The following is a 19,845-nucleotide window of genomic DNA, read 5'->3' as shown; positions in this document are numbered from 1 at the left end:
TTTCTGTGTTGTCGGGTCTCATTGGTTCACATCATTTCCGATGACTCAAGCTAACAAGATATGCTCGATTTCTCTCTCCCAAATAGATTGTGTGCTACACAACACGACTTTTAAATGAGTAGTTGTCCTATATTTTAGCTCGTTTGTTTAGAACTACATATATAATTAATAAAATAATAGATATAAAAATAAGACATGTATCGAAATATAATAAACTAATGCAATCATTAAAATATTAGCATGTATCCACCCGACCAACCCGACCGAACCCGCTTGGGTTGGGCTTGGGTTGAGAATTCCCAACCCGAGGTTGGGTTGGGTTGGGTTAGGGTTGAGGTACAAGAACCTTGGGATGGGCTAGGGTTGAGAACCAACCCGACCCAACCCTAGAACAGACGGTGTTTGACCAAGCATCTGCTCGGTTCAATTGGATGTACACTGAGCCTTGCCTTTTGGTGACCCAGAAGGTTCATATGGTGGACCCTACTGATGGGAGATGCCTCAATAATCTCCCCAATTTGATGATCTTAACTGTCTGATTGGGCCCTTCACATGTGCAGCATTGGGTACATCTTTAAAAAAAAGGTTTCAGAGCACTCCAAGAAAGGATGGGGTAGATCATTTGATGGAGGAAATATTAGGGAAAGTAATATCCTGTGTGGGGCCCACCAGATCAAAGGATCAGTTTACTGGAAGGTGTGCCCCACCCACAAAATTGCTGGGTTGAATAGAAACTGATGTTTCTTTCCGATGGAGCAGCATATGATACCTCCAGGGTAAAATGACCCATGGAATTATAATGGGAAGATCTAGGAAACTATAAACCGAGTACTCAGGATGCTTTTTCGGCAGCCAATGTGAATAGAGTGGATGCGCCCTCTACAGTTCTGAAAATGGACATGAATGCTGGAATCTCATGAAAATCAAAATACCCATTTGCAAGAAAGCCGGTTTTTCGTACAAACGTAGGGAGTGATGAGAAAGTTGAAATCAGTGAGTTCCTTTTGAGAAAAAAAAAATGAAGAAAAAAAGAAAACGAAGAAGAAGAAGAAAAGGCGTATTTGGGGTCTAGTTTTTCTAACACCTCTACACAAACGGATCAAAATATCAGGATGGCACCAAAATTTTAGGAACTGCTAATTCATTAATGTAATCGGCAGATACTACCCTAAGGTGGGAAGAGCAATTCAATATATTTGAGAAATTGGGAGTTGGGCTTCCATCTTTCCAGAAATAGCTAATCGGGCCTCGCATGAGTGCAATCCCACAGGATTCCCAGCTCAAACATGCCAAAGTGATACGTGCGTGCAAGATCAAAGCCCTTCATCAGTCAGACTGCACAATGTAGATTTCCTGACCCAAAAGTCGTGCCAGTCCATTTATGGGATGGAAGATTGGATATATATATATATATATATATATATATATATATATATATATATATATATATATAGTTTCTTTTAAAAACCTGAAAACTTAACTCACTGACCCAAAAAGCAGGAAAGCAGCAACAGACAAAAAAGAAAAAGAAAGACAAAACAAAAAGAAAAACAAAATACAACACGGCTCAAAAGACTCCCACACTGAACAAACACAACAAACCCTCAGGAATCACAATCCTTGATAAATAACAAAATCGGTTATGTGGAGCCCACCCAAACTGGCAGCACCTTTTGGGCAAGGGATTCATTCACACAGTGGGACCTCCTAATGAGCAGCTTGGGGAGCTGCACGTGTTTTCCAGTTGGCAAGTGTGAGAGTCTCATGCAAGTTCAGTTTGCACCTCTTCCGGAAAAGATAGCAATGGCAACATACAAGCGTGTGATCAGTTCCTGAATTTCATTCATGCAAGAAACATACAAGTTGACAAAAAAGGTGGTGTATGTTACCTCTACTCCATGAAGAAGAGCATCCTTGGAGATAAATCCAGGCAGCTGAAAGTTTCCAGAAGGTATGAATTAGCAAGAAACTGTATAATTTTTCAAATTTAAAAAAAAGGCTCAGCGCTTTATTCATTTAAAGGGGAGGCCACATGAAATGATGAAAATTACCTCTTTGTCAAACATTGAAATTGATTGCTGTAAAGACTGTGTTACATGAATGGGGAACAACTCGTGGAGATTTGCTGCCCTAACTCCCAAACGATAACTTGATTTTGGTACAGATGTTACTGGGAATACACAGGTAAGAAATGTTAATTGCAGATTTGGAATCAAATCGGATCACCAAAGGCACATGCAGACTTTACAGCAGATGGGATCCTTTGCAAATCAAATTGAATCACCAGAGGGATTTACGATGTCATCCAAAAGGCATTTTCAACCCACGAAATCTGTATGTGCCAAACAAAAGCACCCCACATGCGCTAACATGGACAATGTGTAATCAGGAACATTCATCAAATGATACCTCTGGGAATGTTCTATTGTATTTGATGTCTTAAATCAAGTCAGATACAAGGTCTGTCGATGCCGTCGACAGTCTGTTCGATGCCACCTTCAATGGCATCGAACAGTGCTCGATCCCATCGAGATTTTCCGGATTTTCTCCAGTTGGTCGCTGACCCATCTGGGCACTTTTTCCGATGCCATCAATGGATGTTTGATTGAACCTTCGATGACATCGAACATAGATCGATGCAATCAAGATTTTACGGAAAATTGGGTTGTCTCTGGGCAGTTTGGGTGTTAGTTCGATGTCATCGACCAGGCTTCGATGCCATCAAAGGATAAGTTTCGATGACATCGAACGTTTTGCGCAAAATTTTGTGGATCCGCCGGATTTGCGAAACTTGTTTCCGATTTTGTTTGGGATTCTCCCATAGGCTATAAATATGGGTGTAAACGGGATTGGGATGTATTCCAAGGGTTTCTAAATATTTCTAGGGTTTCAAAGGGGTGGAGCAAGGGTGAGATTCAAGGTTTTTCGAATCGGGTAAGCCTTCTCTCTTTGTAATTTCTGCTTTCATAGTGAATTTTTGTCGCTTTGTGCCGTGGTGTTTTTCCTGAAAGGGTTTTCCACATTAAATCGTTGTGTTCTTCTTCCTTTTGCTTGGTAATTTTGGATCGCTATCCTAGATTCATCTCTTTGTGATTCCGCCGTTCACCCAACATGTTCCTAGCCTAAACAGGTTGAATGTGAACAAATAGTTAGCATTTCTAAAGGTCCCTCCCCCACTTGATGATCTTGGATCTCTCACATGCCTGTACATCGGCACATCTGGGGCACATACAGATGCTCAGCTGCAAAAATCATTGTTGGAATGTAAGGTGATTCTACAGTATCTACCTGATAGCTTGTTATCCAGAAAATCAGCAACAGTCTGCACAGGGACAACAAAATTTCCACCTCCCATTGTAGCGGCTCTTCGTTCGAATTCTCTCTGGTAATCAGGAAAAGCCAATAAAACCTCAAAATGAACTTTTTATCAAAAAAATATGCCAGAAATCTATTACTTGCTCTCTCTTTTTCTTTCTTTTTTTCTTTTTTCTTTTAAATTCAACCTAAGAGAACATGAAGCAAAGACCTAATGCAGAATATGACATGTACATATTTTCAGCTGTCAAACATCAGATATCTAGATACTAGAAGGGAAATAGGGTTTTTGGACAAGGGCCACCGCAGAGTGCCCTCTCTGTTTAAAAATTCTTTTCAAAAAAGAAAATTCATGACCAGTGCAACTGTACTACCCATGAAAAAGAAAAAAGAAAAAAAGAACTAGGAAGATAATAAGAAACCAATGCATTAGGGCAATCAAGAACACCGATGCCCAATGCACATATAGCAAAGATGAATAGAAAAGTATAGTAAGAAAGGGGATCTATTCGATACTCTGGCTGAGTATGACGCTTAATACTCTGGCAGTCATATATTGTATGCATAATATACATTAACTCGAATTAAACTGATTGCATGGTGGAACCCTCTGTTGAACCCATTATTGCTAAGTCACAGCTATAAAATCAGATTGGTTGAGCAATCCTAACCTCTGATTCATGGACACTTGTTTTTGAAATAGGACCACTGGATAACTTTCATTTTTAATTTTATAATCTCCACCAATACGATAGTCATATAACCAAATAAAAGTAATTTTCTTCAGTAGCAGTAAAGCCTTATGGCAATTACGATACGGATTGTAACAGCCGTTATGGTCCTGTAATGGTAAAAATAAAAATTAAAAATTAAAATAAAAAATAAAAAATCAAAGGAATAATATGTATCAGCACTGTATCCCCCATTACTCACTTGAATTATATGAACACCACATATGCAGTTTCTAAGTAATTTCTAAGTGCCCGCGTATCTTATCATCCATCACACACTGCCCAAGTATCAAAGTTCTCTCAACAAGAGACCAATGCAACAATCAAGAAATTTGAATGTTCAATGCACAGATAGTAAAGAAGAGTACTAGAAAAGGTACCTGGAACTCGACGCCAGCAAGAGGACCATTGCACTGCAAAGCCTCAAAATCCTTTGATGACACAGTGACAACAAGTGCTGCATTTGCCCATCTGGATGCTCTTCGAGAAAACGACATGCCATTGATACAGAGTTCCGCTGGATTCGTGCTAGTAAGAACAACCTGCCAGCATGCACTTCCACAAATCCATTCATTTCCTACTACAAATGAAATAAGTTTTGCTAAGCCCGCATGAACAACTGCACATATCCACACACACGCTGACCTGGGACAGAAGTGGGACACTTGAGCCTCACCATGCAGGTGAGCTGACCAGTTGTCAAGTTTTAAACCCAACATTATTTCTGTCCATGTAAGGTGTAACCTACCTGATGAATTTAATGACCAAATATTTGGGCCAGGTCATCCAAATGGTGGCAGCCACCGGCCACCTAGTCCACAGTTTGGATGTTGTACACATGTGCCAAATGTAGGCAAGTACTGAAAGGAGCACCCCACAGATTGGCACATGCAGCAATGTGTAGAGGTGCATGTGTAAAGGTCTGTCTGGAAAACATGTTTCGGAGCTCAGTGAACAAAGGATACCTGCCCTCCTGGGCACATGCAGAAGGAATAGCAACTGCGACTTGTTTCCCTTAAGCTGGTGGCTGCACCATTGTTCTCTTCATCGACATACTTCACAACCTTGTAATCTGCAACAGGCACCTTTCCACGTCCATCACGAACTTCAGAGGTCAATGCAGAATACTGCAGATTTATGCAGACTGAGTTTAGAAATTTCATAATAACAACACTATCAAGTAATCTGTATCAAACATGACACGATAAAAAAATAAAGAAATAATTATATTTGATCATTTGTCTTAGGAAATGGCCTTTCTCATGGTTCGGGGCATAAGAGTTCATTACAGAAATAGCTTTCCTACAGGAACTATACGCAGTAATTCTGAAGTGTCCTTAGATGAGTTCCATAAGGCTGGTTTACAGCATGAGTTAAGTGAGAGTGCATTTGGGGTGTGTGTGTGTGTGTGTTTGTCTTACGATCAAAGTGGTATGGCCACCGTTACGGCTCTTCTTCTTCTTTTTCCTTTTCTTTTCTTTTTTTTTTTGAAAACAAAAAACTGTTTTTCGGACCATTAGGGGTTCATTACGGCTCATTTTTTCTGTAATGGTCATTTCGGCCCCATAACGCATAACAGTTATTACCGTTACGGCCATTATGTAACCAATTTGGGATACCATGCTTATGATGTGAGTTAATATGCTTTAACAATGCCATAGAAACACTTAGGGCAAAAAAAGGTTACATTATCAACCACAGAAGCATAGCTTTATGTCTAATGGCATTACCCTCCGTCTTCTAGTATTGCTACCGCTTCATTGATGTATAGGGATCTCACTACATAGAATTTTCCCATATATTTATCGGGTTTTGATTGACAAAAGGGCGGATGTTAACACAAAGGCTAGATTTATGGAGAGGTGCTTTAGATCTAAAGGATTTAAAATTAGTCGGAGTAAAACAGAGTATACGAAGTGCAGTTTTAGTAATGATAGGAGTGAGAAAAAGGAAATAGTTAAGATTGTTGACCAAGAAGTTGCCAAAAAGACCACTTTTGATACCTTGGGTCAATAATTCATGTGTGGCAAGACAAGGATAGAATTAGAAATGAATGCACTCGAGGGAACTTAGGAGTAGCACCAAATGTTAATGAAGGAATGTAGATTTGATGGTTTGATCATGTGCACCGGAGACCAAGAATTGTGCCAGTAAGAGTGAGTTGGTACAACTCGACGGCTCTAAAGAGCACGGGAAGGCCCAAAGGGATATGGGTGGAGGTAGTATGAAATGAATTGATGACCTATGGCCTAACTGAAGTTATGGCCCTTGATAGAGTGGAAGGGTGGAAAAGGATTCATGTAGCCAACCCCAAATAGTTGGGATAAGGCTCAAATGATGATGATATTTACAAGGTTTTGCAGGGGCAGAATAAGATTCGCGTAGCTGACCCCAATTAGTTGGGATAAGGCTTAGATGATGATAATGATGATTTATAGGGTTTTGCAAGCCTAGAGTTATCTTCACATGTAGGTATTGGAACATCCAAGCCATAGATCATGCAGGCTCCACGATCCAGATGACCTAGCCCAAAATCAGGCTGCTTTGTGAGCAGGTGGGCCACGTGTACATTGATTTGGCAAAAATTTTAACCCATATATTGTGTTTGTACATGTGTCACACCTGATGTGTCAACCCCTAATGAGGCAAACTCGGAAGAAGACTTTTTGGCCAAATCTGAAGTTAGAAGGGATTCTTTAATGTTTTCTAATAGAAGAATCTATAAACCCTTATGGCTTTAACCCCTGCTCGAGTGTTGTTGCTCATAATGATGTGGCATTATGCATTAGTAAGTTGGTGGCTCCTTATAAGCCCTTATAAGAAACTTGAAACGTGAGTGGTAGCACCTGAATAAATCCACTATGAATTTCTCAAGAGATAGGTTTACTCATTGTATTAGGAAAATCTCACTAAAAATAAAAACATAGAAATATTTAATAAATTAATAAATAGTTTTAAAACTTTAAATGTATATATAGGTATAAAATGAATTATTTTAACTTCTAAACCATTTTTGATGTAGAATCACTATCACTTTATGATAAAACCACAAATTTTAAAATTGACAAGATTTGGAATATCTCGCTTAATTAACACAATCTATCATTTGATTAATTCTTTTCCAAAATTTTCACAAGAATTCAAAGTCTCAACATTCTTTGTCACAATGATCCGATTATAAGGCCAGATCATTCACAAGAATTTGCTACCTACCTGTGAGTTGACAAGAGTGATAAAGAAGTCGGGTCATTAACACACCAAGGCGCACCTGATGTATGGCTAATGACTCCAATGTCCCACAAGCATGCCAAATTTCCATGTAGTTGCCTCTAGAGGGGTGTTTGGGCTTAGCAAACTCACACACACACACATCCACAATTGAGATTTTTGGGAAAGATGTAAATTTCTGGACTGACCCTAATATACTGACACAATACCATGACAATAATGGGCCAAAAAACCCATGTACAAGGTATGCAAAAAACGGTTATGTAATAGCATAGTAGATAACGGTGGGCACTGATAGACGTTGCAGGGCCATAACGGTCATTATGGAAAAATGGCCCGTAAAGGCCCCATAATAGGCCAATGTTGTTTTTTTTTTTTTTTAAAGGCCATAATGGCCCATACTGTAACGGTTATAGCAGTAGCTGTTACGGCCACTGTTACTGTTATTGAATACTTGCCCATGTACAATAATATCAAAGCAAAATAACATTAATAAAAAATTTAAAAAAAAAAAAAAAAACTGACTCATCAATTGATTACAGAGTTGTACAAACATTCAAAAACACCATTCTCTATGGAGAAGATTAAAGCAATAGTGGCTTCGTTAGGTAGGGACAAGGCTCAAAGGTTGAAAGGCTTCCCTTTGGCTTTCTTCCAGGTCTTTTGGGATTTGGTGAAAGGCAACTTAAAAAGCTTTCTTACCAAATTCTAGGAAAGGGATCGGTTATCGTCAGAGAGAAGAATAAAGGAGAGAGTGAGAGATTTTAAGCTTTAAAGTAGGGAATAGTGAAAATGGAGGGGATTTGAGTGCTTATTTATAGGCAAAAGTGATTGAAATTGCAAAATAAAAAAATAAAGTCCCATTGGGCAATATGCGATCACATATGCAATATGCGATTGCATACTCGCATATGCAATCGCATATTCATCCCATAATAAAGAATGACATGGCATACTCGCCAGGATCACATATTCCATCATGGGATATGCGATTTCTTCACATACATGCACATATGCGATAGCATTTGACAACGTTGTTGGACAATGCGCTAATCGCCCACAAGTGCCTTGATTTGAGGCATAAGGAAAAGAGGAAGGTATAGTTTTCATCCCATAATAAAGAATGTCATGGCATACTTGCCAGAATCACATATGCCATCATGGCATATGCGATTTCTTCACATATATGCGCATATGTGATCGCATTTGACTAGGGTTGTACATCAAGTCGAACCGAGTTAAGCTGGCCTCAGCTCAACTTGGCTCGGCCACTAGCTGACCTTAGCTCGAACTCGGCTCGGCTCGGTCCTCGAGCCTGACTGGCCAGCTCAACTCAGTTTTTCACAAACACATGGGCTGCACCTTCAAATTCTCACTGAAGTAAAACACCAGCAGTGGTTTTACAGCTATTTCATCAAACACCTTGTAAGCAACATCAAAATCAAGAAAAAAGGGGATTTGTTTAATGAAACATACCTTCCTTGCCACCAGCCGACACTTCGTTGAGTCATTTCATCAAACACTTGGTGAGCAACATCAGGGAATATCCATTGCTTTGTTTTCTGTTTTGCATTTACTTCAATTACACATTCATTTCTGGAATTCCTGCTGAAACATCAGAGAATACCCATTTCTTCTTCTTTTTATGTTCTTTTACTTATACTACCTAATCGAGTCGAGCCGGGTTCGAGCTATATATCGAACTGAGTCGAGTCGAGTTGGGGCCAGCTCGAAATCATTTTCGAGCTCTAAAACACAGCTCGACTCGGATCGAACTCAGCTTCAAACCGAGCCGATTTGAGCTTTTTCGAGCCGAGTCGAGTGAGTTGACCGAGCAAGCTCGGTTCGTTTTTTTTTTTCAAGCATCAAGAGGCCTTAGGCAGAGGGATCCTCTCCCTGTTTCTCTTCATGATGATCGTTGAAGCGTTGAGCAAGATGTTGGATAGAAGCCAAGCCGTGGGCTAATTAGAGGATTCGGGATGGGGAACATCACTTTTGATTTCGCATCTTCAGTTCACCAATGAATGATTATACCAATCTATTCTACGATGCAAAGGTTGCAATGGTGGATAATTTGAGGAAGTTGGTAAGATGCTTTGAAGTAGTATTCGGGTTAAAAGTGAACATATTCAAGAGCAAAATGTTGGGTGTTTGCATTCATAGCGAGAAAGTCATAAGTTTGGTGGATATTTTTGGGTGTCGAGCTGGGTCACTCCCTTCAATGTATCTTGGGTTCCCCTTATGTATTGGCAAGCCTGCCAAACACCCGTGGAATAAGGTTTTTGAAAGGATCAAAAGGAAGCTATTTAAGTGGAAAAGTTGGCACCTCTCATTAGGAGGAAGGATTACGTTGATCAAAGCTTTTATATCAAATCTCCCAATCTACTCCATGTCTCTTTGCAAATGTTCAACATCAGCATTAAGGAGGTTGTAAAGGTTGAGTCGGGATTTCCTATAGCGTAGCATTGAAGAGAAGCATAAGTCTCACCTTCTGCGGTGGGATGAGGTATTCAAACCTTACAGGAAAGGGTGAGCTGGAATAAGGAACCTTAAGCAGATGAATAAGGCATTGCTTGGCAAATGGATATGGAGGTTCGAGATGGAAGAAAGGTTGTGGGGAGTGATGATTGTTAGCAAATATGGCATTTTGGTAGGGGGTTGGTAGTGGAAGGCCTTATCTCTTTACAAGGCATTCGAATTGTGAAGGGGGGTTTCTCACCTTGGATAATAGGTTTAAGGAGGAGGGGCCCAATTCTCTTGTGGTGATGAGCAGAGGGATCCAGTTCTGGGTTGATTTATGGATTGAGGAGTCCGCGCTCCAAATAGATTTTCCAAGGTTAGCCAAACTTGCTACAAATTTGGATATTGCCATTGATCTTTGCTATTCTATCTTCAACAATGCGATTGTTGGGTCTCCTCCCTACCAAAGGAATCTATCTAATGAAGTTGAGGACTTCATTCAACTGCCAGAATGGCTTAAGCACTTCAAGCCAACATTCAAAGAGAGGGACTCGATGGTGTGGTCTTTGGAGAAGTCTAGTCACTTCTTGGTCCACTCCTACAAGATGTTGTGTGCCCCTTCTTGAAAAGAGTGAAAAGTCTTTTGTCCTTCACTTGGTCCTATTGAGCTCCTCCCAAGGTAGCAACTTTCGCTTGGGTCATGGGTAGAAATAGGATTCTCACAATTGACAACCTTCATAAAAGACCAATGGTGATTCCCAATTGTTGCGTAATGTGTTTGAGAGATGGCTAAGACAGTTGATCATTTGTTCATCCATTGTCCGTTTACTTAGATGGTTTGAGAGAAATTCTTTGTTTTCTTAAGATGGCCTTGGGTGATGCCAGGATCCATTGAAGGTCTCTTCCTAGCTTCTATTGGCTATGATTTGGGCAATTTGGGACAAAAGTAGGTTGGAGTCAAATGTTTATAAGAGGGTTAAGTTGGATGTTATAGGGTGGCTAAGTGATTGATCTTTGGTGTGTGGGCTACAGTTGTTTTTTGCTTTTTCAAGCCGTTTGGTGATCCTCTTAATAAACTTCATTCTTAGCTTTCAAAAAAGAGAGGAAAAAAAAATAATCACACTTAACCAAAAACTACTAGATCTTTTTCAAAAGAAAATTGGATATAGATCTTACCTGTATATTGTTTATGAGTTCCTGAGGATGCTCAATTCGCAAACCAAGCTGTTCAACCATGTATAGAAACATAACAAAACATTAGAAAGACTAGATAACAAGTATGCATCAAAAAAGTTAACCGCATCTCATTGGTCTCATAGATGTTGGATTTGATGTTCTTGATACAATTGTCCAACACAAATTAATGAAATCCATACAGTTTAGGGACTTAAAGAAAGCTACATGATGCATTTCAGAGTGATCCAGGATAAAGCCATGATGTAGGACATGGCACGGATACATTCCTAGCATGGTTGGACTAAAAGAAGGTGAACTATAAATTAATCATAACTTTTGATCCGGGTATTGTTATAGGACGCACAACCTATCAATCTTTAATGTAACGGGCCATCCGGGGTGAACCGACCCACAAAGTGGGTCGTGTCTGTCTGTTCCACAAGAAAATGTGCGCTTTTAGCTCAAAAATGAAATTTTAGAAAAAAAAATCTATTTTTAGTAATTCCGATTTTTGTGGTATTTCCTTATTTTTAGAGTTTTAGATTTTATTTTTTTTATAGAAATAGCATGTAATCATGATAAGACTATTCTAGCAAAAGTTTATTTGGAATTTTTATGTTTAACAATTAGGCTTTAGAAGAGTTTTACTAGAATTAGGACTTTTAGTAGAGTTAGAATTTTGCAATTTTCGATGATTATGAATTTTGGTTTATTTTTTCTTTGTTAATGGTGTAATTGAGATACATAAACATTAGACAATTATTGATTAATAAATTTCTGAAATTTTCTTTTCTTTTCCTGTGGATTCAAGAAAATACCCTTGTGGATTCAATGTTTTAATCACTTGAAGAAGACGGTGATCTTTCTCATTATCCCTTCGTGCTCTTCCCTGCGTCACAAACCGATCAACTTTTTAGAACTTTAAAAATTAATTATAATTGAAGAGAGAAAAGTTTAATACTACTTGTGAAAATAATCTCTTATTAATCTTGACATTAGTGTTTTAATCTGATGTAGGACGTGGCATAGATACATTCCTAGCATGGTTGGATCAAAAGAAGGTGAACCATAAATGGGCCATAACTTTTTATCCGGGTATCGTTACAGGAGGCACAACCTATCAATCTTTATTGTAACGGGCCATCCAGGGTGAACCGACCCACAAAGTGGGTCGTGTCTGTCCGTTTCACAAGAAAACGCGTGCTTTTAGCTCATAAACGGAATTTTAGGGAAAATTACTATTTTTAGTAATTCCGATTTTTGTAGTATTTTCTTATTTTTAAAGTTTTAGATTTTCTTCTTCTTTTTTTTTTTTTTTTTAAAGAAATAGCTTGTAATCATGGTACGACTCTTCTAGCAAAAGTTTATTTGGAATTTTTATTTTTAGAAACTAGGCTTTAAAAGAGTTTTACTAGAATTAGGACTTTTATTAGAGTTAGAATTTTATTATTTTTTATCATCACGAATTTTGGTTTATTTTTTTCTTTATTAATGGCCTAATTGAGACATACACATTAGACAATTATTGATTAATAAAATTCCAAATTTTCTTCTTCTTTTTTCTTGTGGATTCAAGAAAATATCCTTGTGGATTCAAGGTTTTAATCACTTGAGGAAGACAGTGATCTTTCTCATCATCCCTTCACAATCTTCCATGCATCAAGTCAAGATATACAAAAGAAAAAGGCTCTAAAACCCTAACATGGGCCCGACCAGTTTCTATCCGACAGCCAGTTTGGTCCAACCACCAGTCGACCCATTCGACCTTGCACACTTCTTAAAATACATGCAATACAACTAAAAACAATAAACAAGCAATACACTTCTCCTATAGTGGATAAGGCCTTTTCTAATTGTGTCACCTTTCGTGGTTGTGGGTTCAAGCTATAAACCTTCTAAGCAAAAACATCATGCCCAGCAGTTGACTCGAGTTTTACATGACCTCCGCCATTTTTGCGACTGGTTCCAGGCCAAACCAATCTACTCTATTTTTAAAACGTTGCTATTAATGAGCAAGAAAGAAGCTACAGGTATGTTCTGGTGTCAGCAGTTCCAAACGACAATGAACTAGCACTAGAAATTCTTGAGATACGAGGAGAACCTTACCAAAGCGAGCATGAGGTAATAAATCAATCCAAAGCATCCTAGCTACATGATCCACTGACTATTGAGATGGTCTCGGTGTGTGCAGAAGGATGCAAAGAGTGCTGAAAAGAAAAGCAACCACTTCTTTATACTCTATACATATATTACTGGCAAGCATACTTGGAAAAATATACGAACCTCGTGATGCATTATATAGCACCAAGTGTCAAAATGGATGATTAGATGAATGGTTCCATGAAGGGGGATTGTGGAAAATGTAGGCAACGTGTTTTCTAGTTAGTTTTGAAATGTGGCACCTCAAAATAGATGGTTGGTCGAATGGTTCCATGCATGGGATTGCGGACGATGTAGGTGTAATGTTTTCAAGTTAGTTTTGCAATGTGGCACCTCAAGGATGATTAATCAAACGGTTCCATGCATGGGGATTGTGGACAACACAGGCATGGTGTTTTCAAGTTAGCTTTGCTGACAGTGAGATGATATAAATATGTGAGCCCAGTCATGCATTCTATGTGGTACCTCACCATAAATGATTGGATGAATGGCTCCATCCATGGGCATGGTTGATGTTGATGTGTTGTGGGTTGTACAGCTGAATGGCCCGTATTGTGGGCCACACAACTTTATGCTCCATCAAATTTGTGTCCATGTATGTCGCTCCACTTTTGGATTCATTATAGTACATAATGTGGGACGCATGAGACACAGTATGTCTACATGGACATTGTGCTAGCGGAGGCACTTTCTTCATTGATGAAAACTCCATTAATAAAAGCAAGGGAATGGGGATATGTGATATGTGGACACAGTCCCTTATTTTTCATTCCTTTTCTCTGTCTCCTCTTTTTTCCCTCTTCTCCTCACTATGCCATGATTTCTACAAGGCTGACATATCGATCCAGACCCGATTTTCTCTCACTTCCTTTCTCTATTTTTCTTCTCTCGGGCTTTTGCCGTTTTTTGTGAATTCCTAAATCTTGAGAGCTCATTTCCATTTAGGGAATGTATGTTCCTCTTCTTGGTGTGCAGAAACTAAATTGGTCATTTGCATTGTAAGTGTGGAATCGAACCTGGACATGTGAACTGAGCTGAATGATTGTAGATCCAGAAGCGTAATCTGAGCCAAACATGTGTCGATCTGAACTGGATGTACGATTTGGGCTAGAGGTGTGCAGACCCAAGTTGGACCGTGTGCAGATCTGGACTGAAATGTGACCAGGGTTTGGATGTGTGCAAATCTGGGTTGGAAATGTGATTTGTTCTCGAAGTACGCAGAGCAAACTCTCATTCCATCAATTGTGCCAGGTGTGCGATCATGTGATTAGAGGTTTGCTGGTGTCATGTTGTTTTCTTATAAGTTTTGTATCATATTGCATTTCCGATTTTGATTTTCCTTTGGTCCAATGGAATTCAAAGTTGATAATAAGACGGGTATGTTCATACTGTCAGACATGCTCGAGGATTAAATAACTTCAATCAAATTAAATGGAGCTAATTATCTCCAATTGTCAAAAGCTGTTCAAGTCTCCCTGACAGCAAAGCGAACATTAAAGTAGCGGACTGCAAATAAGGCAGCCCAATGAGGATGATTGTAAGAATGATGAGTGGGTTCAGAAGAATGCTAAAATCATGATGTTGTTGTGGCACAATATGGAATGATCTGTAGACTCAAATGTTATGATCATGGATACTGCCGAAGATACCTGGGAGGTTTATATGAGAAGTATTCCTCAGACAAAAATATCTCACATATCAACCAATTTTTCAAAGAAATATTCGCCTCACAACAAGGTGATAAAACCTTTGGTGAGTGATATTCTAATCTGAAAGGTATGTGGGAAGAACTAAATTTGTATCAGCGCTTAATAAGTGATTTGGAGAAACAAAGGCATCAACATGAAAAATCCCAACTAGTAAAATTTTTATCTGGTCTTCGACATGAATCTGAGGAAGTCGGAGTCCCATAGCAAATTTTTGGAGGTGGAACATCTCTAAATGAGGTGTATGCCCATGATCAATGAGTTTTTTCTCTTGGAACTGTAACCACCACTGGTGAAGTGGAAGTACGTGAAAGATCTGCCGTAGTTTCTTCTGCTGGCCGAGGTGATGGAGGTCAGGGAGGCCATACGGGCCGCGCATGGGGTGGGGAGGTTATAAGCCTGCAGTTGTGAGTCAATGAGAGGCCATGGACCCCTCGTTGTGTAGTAATCATACAATAGAGAGGTGGTGGAACTTATGAGTGAAAGCGGCATGCACAAACCAAGATTCCTATTCCTATTCTGGAGAGAGCAGAGAAAACTCAATCAGCTGGTTCTATCTCAATTCAATAACAACAAAATACAATGGGTGATTCAGTCACTCTACCAAAGATGAATACTGCAAGTTACTAAAGAGTTAGCCTCAGCCTTCAACTGGTGCTCTTGCCTCCTCCTCTGCCAGTTTCGCAAATCCAGGTACAGCTTGTCTCAGTTCCCTCCAATCAGCTCCTTGGGTCTTGAGTCTTGACTCCAGAGCATTTGATCATAAGATGGGTAAGTCGTTTCCTGTTATTGATAAATCAGTTTCCGACTCTTTTCTTACTTCAGCTAATGGTACATCAACCAAAGTATGTGGTTGGGGCACTGTTTATCCTACTTCTATCTCTTCCTCATCTGCCCTTTATGTATCTAAATTTCCTTTTAGTCTTACATACGTTAGTAAATTACTTACTTACAAAGTCTCTCAATTTGTCTATAACTTTTTTATCCTACCCATTGTGTGTTTCACAATATAAGGATGAGGAAGAGGATTGGTGGAGGACATGGATTGGTGTTCTCTGTTATCTGGACTGGGAAGGAGTCAGAGCTATCGTGTAGATTACATCCCCTCATTAGTGCCATTGCCGGCTAGGTCACCGCTCCTTGAAGAATTTGAAGACTGTCATTCCATCCTTGTCTTCTGTGTCAGTGCTAGAGTGTGAGGCTTGTGAGCTAAGCATCACAAAGTCATGTCTTCTATGTAAGTGTTAGAGTGTCAGACTTGTGAACTAAGCATCACACAGTCACATTCCCACCAGGTGTAGAATAACGTAATTCAGTCTCATTTGCTTTTAGTTCCTTTAATGTTTGGAGAACTGTTCAAGATCCCAGCATTTCTGGATTCCAAGTATTTTGTTTGCCAATGAACATTCAAGAACTAATTGACTTTATTTAATGCAAGATAATTGAGTTATTTTCCATTCCTAAGATGTTTTTTTAATGGAAATTCAGAATCAATTCAATATGATCTACATTCAGATAATGCACAAAATGTCTCAAACTTTTCAATCGCATTTATTTGATAACGGGATCTTACACCAGGCATCTTGTATTCGCAAACCTCAGTAAAATGATATTGTCGAGAGGAAGGCATTTGATCAGAGTTGCACGCGCTTTATTGGTCCACATAAATGTTCCAAAGAGCTACCAAAGTGATGCAGTTTTAACTCCGTGTTACTTGATTAATAGGATGCCTTGGTTCATAATGATCAGTCTCCTCATTCAGCTATGCTCCTAGGAGTTCCCTTGTTTTCCTAACCACCAGAAGTCTTAGATGGGTATGCATTCTTCACCGATTAGGACCAGATGTAGAAAAGTTTGACCCTTATGAAATAAAGTGTATTTTTCTTGGGTACTTAAGAACTCAGAGGGGAAGGGGATACATGTGCTATAGTCCGAGTCTTATTAAGGAAGAATATGTCTTTGCTGATGTCATATTTTTTTTTCAGACCAACCCTTGTTTTCTAGTGAGAGTAGTTTTATTGAGGCTAATTTTCTATTGATGGAACAAAGTCACCATGATGACTCTTCTTACTTCACTTGTGCCCGGGCAAATTTTGTCGAGCCTAGTCCTCCCCTGCCTTCACAACACTCTAGCCAAGCCCAAACTTACACAAAGTGGAAGATGACAAATAATAGGGACCACAATACAGTGCCACAGATCATTCTTCATCCGAATCTATAGATCCAGTTAGCCATCCTGTGCCATTGGGTACCTTCGAAGAGTTGGACCTTCATGTTGCTCTCAGGAAAGGCAGACACCTTAGCACTACTCACCCATTTCTCAATTTGTTTCATTTCATTTTCTATCTCCTTGTTATCGCAAATTCGCAATGCTGCGGTTTCTGTCTGTTTCTTCTTTATTTGTTCAAAGGATTGAAAATCGATTTCGGTGTACCATATTAGTTGCTACCCAAACCAGGTTATATCGACACATGTTTCCCCTTATCAAGCCAATACAGCCGCGCCACTTGTGGACAAAACCTGTTAAGTACAGGTTCATATCGAGCAACACATACCAATTTTGGACAATGCTTTAAACCTTGGTCTGTTTGTAAATTGTATAAGGAAGCCTTGTTACATGGTAGGTGAAAGAAGGTTATGGATCGGGAGATAACTGCTCTCTAACAAAATCAGACCTGGGAGTTGACTATTTACTAGCAGGTAAATGTGTTGTTGGGTGCAGATGGGTCTACATTATCAAGTTTCAACCAGATGGCATAATTGAGTTACTACAAGCTTACTTGGTCACAAAAGGTTACACAAAAAATTCTGTGGCCAATTAATTTTAAGACGTTATTCCTAGTTGCTAAACTTAATGCTATCAGAGTAATTGTTTTCAGTGGTAGCTGACAAATTTGGCCCTGACTTTTTACATTGAACCTCAGTAAAGAGGTATAGATGGAGCAACCTCCTAGATTTGTTGCTCAGGGGAAATTTGATAAAGGTATGCAGGTTTAAAAAGAAAAAGTCAATCCACAGCTATAACTAGTCCCCAATGTCTGGTTTGATAAGTTTAGCAAAGTGGTAATGGCCTCTGGGCCACAACGGAGCCAAGCTGGTCATTCCATTTTTATTAGGACTGCCACTAGTCTGATTGTCTTGGTCATTGATGTGGATGATATTAAGGTTATAGAAAGTGATAACAGGGGAATTGAAGAACTAAAGAAGTACTTGGTACATATCAGGTATTTCTTGGGTATAAAAGTGGGGCAATGTCAGAGGAAAGTATCAATTTCTTCCAAAGGAAATATTTTATGGGGTTCAAGAACTTTATGGCGCAAAACCTGTTGATACTACCATTTATCCATATATGCATATGATGGTGCTTGATTTTCTTCCTCTGTTATTTCTTTCGCTCTCCCCTCTCTTCACTATACCATGATTTCTAGAGTAGATAACGCAGGCACAGTGTTTTCAAATACTTTTGTAGATAGGGCGACGAAAGCTTTAGTACTGAATCTACGACGTGTGTCTAACAAACATTGGAAAAAGAAAAAAATAAAAATAAAAAAAATCAGGACACTGCCAAGAATATCCAACTCTCCATAGTTGGCATATTCAGGTCCTATCAGCTAAGGTTTCTAATTGATGATATGTCAACTATGGTATGTCTGGACTTCCAAAGCATGAAGATTCATCTTATTTTATTATTGTATTATTAAGTTTGGTCCAGAAGAATGGAAAACAACCGAAATCAGCTTTAAAATATCTGTCCAATTTCTGCTATGAGACAATGGGAACATAAACCATAGTAGAGATAGCATTTTACAGAAATTCTGCAGCAACCAGTATGAGGGATTTTTTTATTTTTTTTGTGCGTGTGTCCAAAATCTCATTCCTAGAATAAATATCCATAAGAAATATGCACATATAAACATGCACTATGTTCTACCATATTAGACTTATCTGGCATAGAAAATGCGCCACATGACATAACTTTTTTTTACAAATACTGGATATACTTTTGTAATGCATAAATCCCCATTTCAAAAAACAGCAGACACAGGGCCTCAAGTTCAGAAGAGTGAAAAGAATAAATGAGAAATGGTATTAGCTCAATGGTATTCGTTTGGACTCACAGCAAACTCTTTAGGGACCAAGTCCACATTATTCCGAAGAAGCATTTGATATACATCACGTGCAGAATGCCCGACTGCTAAAAGAACAGCATCAAATGTCAGTTTCTGGTTATTAAAATGCAATTCATTCCTGGAATCTGAAACTTCAACCCCCACAACCCGTCCTTTCTCTACGATCAGATCATCCAACCTAGTCCCGAATTTGATGTTAACCTGTATGCAATTATAACTTATGAGCCTTTGAGAATCAAAGTGATCCAGAATTAAAGCTTTGTCACCACAATTGAAGCTAAAGATATGCCACTCACCCCCAACCCCTGCAGATGTTGCCGAAAATTGCGTAGTAATGGAATCAACCTATCTGTTCCCAGATGAGGTTTCCCATCAACCAAAATATTGGGTGGGGCTCCAAAGTGAACAAGAGTTTTCATAACCTAACAGAAAATAGCTGAAGTTAGTCTTGTGGGTAAGCAACTGTGAAAATAATAGAGGAATTGGCATGCATAACAAGATAAGGCAATGAGAATATTTCCTGCTTCCTATATAATTTGCTGCATTGGAAGCATCGTGAGTTGCTAACTGAGAGCATAGGTTCCACAGTTTTATTAAAACGCAACAGTACTGGAAAACCCATTACCTAGTTGTGATAGCACCACATTGGACAAAATTGGACTTTTTTATGTCAGTAGAACATGAAATTTTAATACAAATGCAAAAAACTATGAAAACAAGGCCTACAACTTCTTTCCAAGGAGCGCCTGTGAAAACAAAAACAAGTAACATGGTTTTGTTGAAAACTTATGATGCTTGGAGTCTCCACTAACAGTTTTGATATGGCTTGTGAAAACTTATTGATTGGTCTTTGAGAATTCTTTTTGAAAATGACTCTTCAAGGCCAACAAGCTAGCGAATTTGAGCAAGGACTTGACTACCAAAGAGGGATGCATTAGA

General features: G+C 39.0%; 1 protein-coding gene across 7 annotated transcripts in view; it reads right to left on the bottom strand.

The window, feature by feature from the left end:
* The window catches only part of LOC131217044 (uncharacterized), a 34,831-nt gene that overhangs the window by 929 nt on the left and 14,057 nt on the right, over positions 1-19,845 (bottom strand). The window contains exons 5-13 of one of the 7 annotated variants that reach the window (XM_058211737.1): positions 19,203-19,328; positions 18,895-19,107; positions 10,911-10,958; positions 5,012-5,173; positions 4,427-4,588; positions 3,289-3,382; positions 2,052-2,170; positions 1,890-1,934; positions 1,498-1,785 (exon numbers count right to left, since the gene is read on the bottom strand). In XM_058211737.1, coding sequence (XP_058067720.1) covers positions 1,708-1,785; positions 1,890-1,934; positions 2,052-2,170; positions 3,289-3,382; positions 4,427-4,588; positions 5,012-5,173; positions 10,911-10,958; positions 18,895-19,107; positions 19,203-19,328 — 1,047 coding nt within the window. In that variant the 3' untranslated portion in view covers positions 1,498-1,707. Of the gene's footprint in view, positions 1-1,497; positions 1,786-1,889; positions 1,935-2,051; positions 3,220-3,288; positions 3,383-4,426; positions 4,624-5,011; positions 5,174-10,910; positions 10,959-18,894; positions 19,108-19,202; positions 19,329-19,845 lie in introns of those variants that run through there. The other 6 variants (XM_058211735.1, XR_009157167.1, XR_009157165.1 and 3 more) reach the window with 6 other exon arrangements.

This window comes from Magnolia sinica, chromosome 10, assembly GCF_029962835.1.
Source record: "Magnolia sinica isolate HGM2019 chromosome 10, MsV1, whole genome shotgun sequence".
In the NCBI taxonomy this organism is placed as follows: Eukaryota; Viridiplantae; Streptophyta; class Magnoliopsida; order Magnoliales; family Magnoliaceae; genus Magnolia; species Magnolia sinica.
The sequence above is the reverse complement of the archived record's forward strand: the minus strand, read 5'-3'. Positions and strand labels throughout refer to the sequence as shown.